Raw genomic sequence first — 8,083 nt, forward strand, 5'->3', positions numbered from 1 at the left:
TTATACAATAGCTCAATATATTCATTCATTCATTTTCTACCACTTATCCTCATGAGGGTCAGCTGGGATAGGCTCCAGCATACCCCTGCAACTCTAAGTGGCATAGAAAATGAAAATGGATGGATGGGTTATTGATTAGCGTTTGTGCATGAACTGCTGTGTTTGAAGCAAAGATGTGGTGTCATACTTCTAGACCACAATAATGTGATGTGTGTGTATTTATGTCTCTGTAAAAGAGGTTCTGAAAGTGAAGCATAGCCTTTAGCCTGACTACAGTACATATATGGACGCAGGCCTAGTTCTGTAAACTGTTATGTTCTCCCCTTGTATGTTATGTTAACTGGAGACTCTAATTGTCCATAGGTATGAATGTGTGTATGAATGGTTGTTATACGTACTATATACTCTGTGACTGGCTGGCAACCAATTCAGGGTGTACCTCGCTGGGATAGGCTCCAGCATACTCCCACAACCCTTGTGACGGTAAGCAGCATAGAAAACGAATGGACGGATTTCATTTCATACTTTTAATCGTGAAGTTTGTGTCAATGTGCAAAAAAAAAGACCAAACATTCAAAATGTGATTTTTTTTTTTTAATTGACGGAAATATTGACGATTAGGTTCACCCCAAGTGATACATTTCATGGCTTTTATCCTAAGATAAAGAAACATGCAGCACAGGGCATTTGATGACAAAGGCACTCAATAGTGTTCATGTTCAACCTCATTTTTTTAATGTTTAAAAATGTTTAATTCAGTCCAAAAAATAAATTACTTAGAATGTCGGCAACCACAAAGCAACAATGATTTATCAACATATTTTCAGAAAACATGCCTGTGTACGTTATATATTAAAAATAATGATTGTATTCAAATAATGCCACTTTGTCCAAACACTATTGAGGCCCATTTCCACTTGAAATTGATGTACATTACTGTAAAAGCAATTTTTTTGTGAACCCTAAAAGTTTACAACTGGCTGTTCTCATTTGCATTCAGAGCAGGAGGATGGATAATGCAGGAGCATGACGATGATGATGAAGAACATTGAGCTTGTTACATTATATGACAGAGGGCTGTGGACACACAATCATTTGTTTCAGTTTACAGGTTATTGTCACCAAAACATTTTAAATTGCAATCTCGTAATTCTGATGGTGAACATTTTTTAAACATAATTAATCAATTCTTGTGATTTAAACTGATTTTCTTTGAATAACATTTGAAAAAAAATGTTACATACATTTCCATTCACATGGCAATGAGTGATGTGTATTAACTTACCATCTGCTCATCCACACTTCTCTTGCCTCTGTAAAGCACTGCAAAAAGTAGATAAAAAATAATAAAATTATAATTTTTAGCATTAAAAAATATTAAATGTTAAATGCTTAAATGTAAAAAACGAAACACTCTCACCTGTGCCGACATCACTTCCCAAGCATGTGACTGAAAGAGCAGAAAAAAAGCACAAGTCAAAAGTCAAAAATCTCTAAAAACATTTCAAGCCTGAGTTTCCAAAGTCAGCTCGATGCCACCATACCTGAGTAAAGCCTCTGAGGACAGAATGAGACTTTGCTTCCGTCTGTTGTCAGTGGGGATACCACGATGTGATACACTTCCCCACATTGGACATTTGGAACTTCGCAACTGTTCTCCCCTGCAGATACGCAAGTGTAGTTATTACTGCCCAGCATCTCAGCTACGTAATGGTGGCCGCCGCCAGTGGTGCGCCAATGCACTCGCAGTGAGTTTCCAGCCATCTTGTACAGCCTAACACCTGACGGACAACATGCACCTGAGAGAGAGGAACACAGGCAGTGATCAGTGTGAACCTGGAATGGTTTTCAATAATTGTTGTTTTATGTCCAAGGGGACCTGGATTGGGGCTCTGTATTAAAAATAAGAACAAAATTAATATGACTACAGCAACACAACACAATAACTATTACAATAGTATCTGAATGTACATTTCCATCATACATCAATATTGGTAAAAATAATTTCTTTTATTACTCACTGGATGAGAAGCCCTCATAAGTGCAGTTGACACTGTATCCACTGTGGCTATAAACCTCCATAGTGACTGTGTAGTTTGTGCCACAGGTGATGCATCCCATGAGGCAGTGGTGGTCCTGGGTGTGGCATCTAGCGTCACCACGCGGTGATGTCAAAGAGGCCATAAATGAGTAAGCGCCTTTAGCGTGAGACCATGAGAGGATGCTCATCGCTTGAGTGGCCTGGTCCACAGTGAGACTGACAGGACAACAGGGTTCTGAAAAAATAGAAGAATACAATATGTATAGTATGTGCACGTGTGTGCATGTTTTGAACAATGTCCAATATCTTCTGGTTAATTATGACAATTCATTACACTTTAAAGCAGTGAGTCACAACTGGTGGGTGGCGTGTCTTAATTTTGCACCTTTACGGCAAAGGGGATTTTTTATGCATAGTGTCATCTAGCAATCAATAAAATGTGGTGAGACCAACGATGTTGTTTGGTCTAGAGACAGTGTCACTGAGGTAAGACAGGAAGCAGAACTGGAGGTAGCAGAGCTGAGGATGCTGAGGTTATCATTGGGAGTGACCAGGATGGATAGGATTAGGAACAAGTACATCAAAGGGACATTACATGTTAGAGGCCTTGGAGATAAAGTCAGAGAGGCCAGACTGAGATGGTTTGGACACGTCCAGAGGAGAGATAGTGAATATATTGGTAGAAGGATGCTGCGTTTAGAGCTGCCAGGTAGGAGGCGTAGAGGAAGACCAAAGAGGAGTTTTATGGATGTAGTGACGGAGGACATGAGGGTAGTTGGTGGGAGAGAGACAGATGCAGAAGACAGGGTTGATTTGATGTGGCGGCCGCTGAAGGAAAAGTGGAAACAAACTCCACACAGAGATGGCCGAGGGTGGAATTGAACCCTTGTCTCCTAGCTGTGAGGTCTGCGCACTAACCACTCACCACCGTGCAGCCACCAACAACATTTAATAAATATAATCCTATCCTATTTAATAAAAATGTAGATGATCTGTTTTGATCTTCATACATTCAGTATAGATTCACAGTCATAACATGACTATAGACTCATTTTTTATACATTAATAATATATAGTACTTGATCAATCAAGTACCTACTCACCTGTTTCTAATGTTTCAGAGTAGCTGGGTAAACTTTGTCCTGCAGCGCTTGTTGCTATGGTGGTCACCTCATAGATGGACCCACAAGGAAGATCTGTGATGTCACAGCTACTTCCACTGGACATGCAGGTGTGTATGCCATCCGCGCCGACCGCGCTTACGCTGTAATTGGCAGCACGGTTGTTTGCTGTCCAGCTTACAGTGACACAGGAAGAGTTTTTGTGATGAAGCTGCATATTCATCGGCATGCAAGGAGCTGACCAGGAAGGAAAAAATAAAGGAATGTTTGCATTTAAATAAGAAAAATGACAGTATGTTTTTTTGTCAGATGTAGGAAGTTGGTAAATTACAGTTTCATGACCACACCATCAGAATGGTATGAATGATTTTTTTTAATACAATATATTTTTAAATGACATAAATTCACAAAAACTCTAATAACTATTAAAAACATGAAGTCACCAAAAAGCTAAGATTTACTATAATGTGCGAGTGTTATACCTGTGTCTTTAGTGTGATATTGGCATGCACGATTACAACCGCTGATATCGTTGCAGGGTGTCACAACCACACTGTAGGGACTATCACAGCTGAGGTCAGAGAGGGCGCACACCGGTGCTGTATCATTGCACAGGATGACCTCTGAATTATCTGCTGCCCGGGTCTCATACAAGTCTGCCCCCATTGATGCTGTCCATGTGATCTCCAGAGTTTCTGTGCTCACCAGGGAGACGAATACATCCTCTGGACAACAGGGCACTGATGAACAAACGGATCAAACGGATTAAAACACAAAGATCACAGATAGAAATGCTGGATTTTTGATGGCTGTGTTATGACTTGCATGTGGTGTGGTTGATCACTGGTCCTTGGGGACTCGGGCCGGCGTCATTGAAGGCAAACACAGACAACAGGTGTGTGTAGCCACATTGGCAGTGGAAGGTGCAGTTGTTGCCGGTGGTGTTGCATGTCTCCTCACTGCCATCACCTATCTTTATGTAGGCCGTGTAGCTGTCAGCATAAGGTACCATATCCCAAGACATAGTGCAGTTTGCTTCCACTGACTCAACCACAGCTAAAGATTCAGGTGGGCAGGGAACTGACAGAGACAAACAACAAAAATGTCAGTTTTCAAAATTGAAAAGGCTGTTTCATCTTATCTCATTTGTGGGGAGTTTGTGCATCAGACCAAGCAGAATAATTAATAAATCTTATACAGTTGTGGTTCCCTCAAAAATATTGCATAAATGCCAAGAGAAGCAAAGACAAGGACTATATCACAACATATCATAGATAGCTTTGCAACCAAACATGCAACATATAACTGTGTCTTGATGTCATTTTCAGCAAGCATTGGCTGAAATGAAATCTGGTCAGAATTAATTTTCACACTCACAGGTGATGAAGTTAAAGGGGCTAGACGGATAGCCGGGCCCGGCTTCATTGGAAGCAGTAACCTGGATAGTGTGCATCTCTCCACAGCCCACTGGTGACAGGATGCAGTAGCTTGATGTGGAGTTACAAGTGTGCTTCTGATCACTCATCACATGGTACTCAATGTGTCCATAAACTTCCTGATTGAATTCCCAGGAGACAGACAGTGCAGCCTCATCACTCACCACCACAGAGACATGAATGGAAACTGGCATTGGAGGACCTGTCAATACATAAAGTGGATACATGTGTAGAACTGTCAGTATTAACATACTTGTGATATAACTAAGTTCTGGATTTGACTGGCATGAATTATGTACCAGTAAAACATATATCAGTAAAATTAAAAGAACAGCAGAAATTGAAAAAATGCTGGAATTTTATGAGTATAAAGTCAAAATATATGACAAAAAAAGTTGTACTCTAAGGAAAAAAATTTGAATTTCACAAAAATAAATATTGTGTGGAAAAATATTGTCATTTTAGTAGCAAAGAGTTGAAATAGGAAAGAAAAACACTGCAATTTTTGGTGTATAAGACGGTGTTTAAACCATACTGACTAAATTTAGAGAGAAAAACTGATTTTCTACATATAAGCTGCACCGCACTAGGTAGCTCTTTATTTGACAGGAGCGATGAAAAAAATTCACAACTAGCTTGTGAAATTGCAGCATATTACTCAATGTAACAGTCTGACTAATGGTGCCATCTTCCAAAGAACGCTGAAATCATCACACAGCAACTTACCGCTTAAAAGGTAGCTAAGAAATATGCAATACAGGTATCAAAAGTAGAGTCAAATTTTTAAAAATCCCAATTATTTTAACTTTTTCCTATAATGCATTTCGTCCCAGGAAAGCATTTCAAAGCCGGGGCGCTGCAATGATGTCCGCCTCCCTCTAGTGGACAGAGGCAGCATTGCAGCACTCTGGCAGCCATAACCATTTGAAATACTTTGCTGGGATGAAAGTCGTTATGGGAAAAAAGTTTAAGGGAGGCTGATGTCATTGCAGCACCCCAATAAATGAGTTTCTCAGATGCAAAACATTGTTTATATTTTAAATGCCTATTGGTACTTGTATATTTCTTAGCGACCTTTTAAGTGTTCAGTTGCTGTGTGAGGATTTCAGCGTTTTTAATAAGATGACACAGAGTCAGTCTGTTATATTGAGTAATGACGGATTGACGAAATTGTTGTGATTTCGCTGATAGCTTGTGATTGGCTCCTGTTGAAGAAAAAGTGACAGTTTCCTCATTGATTCCTGAGCGACACAGTCTCAGCGGTAGTTCTGAAGTAAATAACATGTCACAAGATTAGAACATAGCCATAAATTAGCCACACTGCTGTATAAACCACTGGGTTAAATCCTTTCATTTTTCAGTATGTGGCTCTTGGTGGAAAAAGTTAGGACACCCCTGCTTTAAACATCCAGAAATGTGCATCCTTACGTGTGGTCTGGTTGATGTAAGAACTTCCCTCTCCTTGTCTCTGTTCAGGATCCCAGCCATAGCCCATGATTATGTACAGTCTGCCGGCTTCCAGTCCAGAGATGGTCAAATTGGTACTGGTGGTGTTCTGTTCTATGGTGTTGTTGGAGGCAACCTGGTACATGATTAAGGTGTACTGGACAGCATTGTCAATGAGGTCCCAGGATACAACAATACTGTCGTTGCTGGGAGACGAGGCAGAGAGCTCAAGAGGTGGCAAAACTGTGAGGAGGAAGAGGAACATTTGATACAGTATGAGGTGATTTGTTTGAAGAATGAATATAATAATAAATATTTTTTATATTAATAAATATATTTTTATATGTATTTTTATATGTATACAGTCATGACATTTTATATTTAAAATTATTTCTAAATCTCTTTTAACACTATGTGTATTTGACTCAGATACATGTGAAAAGGAGATGAACATAATAACAGGACACCTTAATAAAAAAAGAGGTAATAAAAAGACTAGATTGTATTTCTGGGCGAACGGATGAGTGCCCCCTGGGTGAGGGTGGAGGTGATAGATAGTGTATATGCTTAGGTCATCTCTTTGTCCTTTACATAGAGGGCCCAGGTACTGTTACAGTTGATACAGGACAAGCCCTGAAGGCTGCATTTCTTGTGTAATAACAACCTAGAGTTGCTGAAACACTGGTTATGTATCACATGAGTGTATTATTGTATAAAATAGTATCTACAACAAGACAATAGAGAAGATCAGATGGCTTCCACAGGCAATGGGGTGTTATGGGACTCAAATGAGTCATTCCTTTTTACAAGTAATCTAAAATGTATGTGTTATTAACCCATTTATTGAACAAGGAGAAGGTTTTGTTCACAGACAAATCACACAAGTGACAACCAACTGTACCTGTCTTTCCAGTCACAGAAGGAGACGGCTGGTTGCGGCCTCCATCATTCACTGCCATCATGCTTAGCGTGTACTCAGTGTACGGTGAAAGGGAACTGATCTCAGCAGGGGAGGAATAAACTGTGTCTTCTCTATAAAAACCACCAGAACTTTGGATCCGTATGATGTAATGAATTGCTCCGGTGACCAAATTAAATTCAACTATTAAGCTCTCGCTATCCTTTGGCTTGACTTTCTGGATGGGCTCCATTAACGGAGGTGCTGAAATGGTAGATGAGACATCATATTAATTCAATTTTAATCACTAGAAAGGTTCCTCATGTCATGTAACTGTAAAATGAGATTCTAAGGAGGACAGTAGAGGTATTAGAGCAAACCAAAAGAACAAATAAGTTAACCCTCACCTGTTGTTGACTCAACAACTATAACATCCAGTCTTTGTTGGCTACTATCCAAAGCTTCAATCGTAAACTCATACACAGTGTTTGGGTACAGAGAGTTGACAGTGCCCATCACCGTGTTTGCACCAAACTGGGCAAAAGCAACCACGTCTGACGAGGATTTTTCATGCACCGTGACCAGGTAGGAGTTGGCTCCAGGAAACTTGCTCCATCGGAGAGTGGTACTTCTGGATGTTGTTGAGAACACGGATGCTGTGAGCATTGACAGGGTAGGTGTAAAATTTAGTTAGTCTGTAAGTTATGGGTATCAATGACAATAAAGGACTATTCTATTCTATTCTATGAAATATAACCACAAATATAGTACCTGTTATAGCTGCACCCTGTACATTTGACAAAAAGACAGTACATTATTAATTTCAAATAATACAACCAACCTTAAGCCAAAATTTAATTGTGTCCACATTTTACAATTCCACTTTGAAATAAACTAACATTAGAAAATGACTTACCTGTGTGGAAATATACAGCAAGACAAAAATCACCAATCCCTTTGATACAGCCATTCTGCTAAAACGCGTTCTCAGATATGATTCGATTTTAAACTCTGTCTCACTCTGGACTGTTATACCCTTTCTTAAAAGTATCTGCTATCTGCATTGGTTGTAGTACCTATACCTTGTCCCGCCCTTTTGACATGGATATCCAATCATACCGAAGCAGAGAAAGCAAGAAAG

At 39.7% G+C, this 8,083-nt stretch overlaps 1 protein-coding gene across 1 annotated transcript; it reads right to left on the reverse strand.

The window, feature by feature from the left end:
* Positions 1-538: 538 nt before the first annotated feature.
* LOC131129416 (fibronectin type III domain-containing protein 7-like) lies at positions 539-7,912 on the reverse strand. The gene is made up of 14 exons (XM_058072974.2): positions 7,859-7,912; positions 7,714-7,729; positions 7,350-7,598; positions 6,946-7,206; positions 6,027-6,287; positions 4,540-4,800; positions 3,988-4,242; positions 3,645-3,902; positions 3,145-3,399; positions 2,022-2,276; positions 1,545-1,799; positions 1,421-1,450; positions 1,286-1,323; positions 539-1,077 (listed from the first exon to the last, which is right to left on the reverse strand). The coding sequence occupies exons 1-14, from the start codon at positions 7,910-7,912 to the stop codon at positions 1,063-1,065; spliced, it is 2,463 nt and encodes an 820-aa protein (XP_057928957.2). The 3' UTR covers positions 539-1,062.
* Positions 7,913-8,083: the final 171 nt, after the last annotated feature.

The sequence above is a fragment of the Doryrhamphus excisus genome, linkage group LG4, assembly GCF_037039965.1.
Source record: "Doryrhamphus excisus strain RoL-2023G ecotype Guam linkage group LG4, RoL_Dexc_Guam_v1.1, whole genome shotgun sequence".
NCBI classification, from domain to species: Eukaryota; Metazoa; Chordata; class Actinopteri; order Syngnathiformes; family Syngnathidae; genus Doryrhamphus; species Doryrhamphus excisus.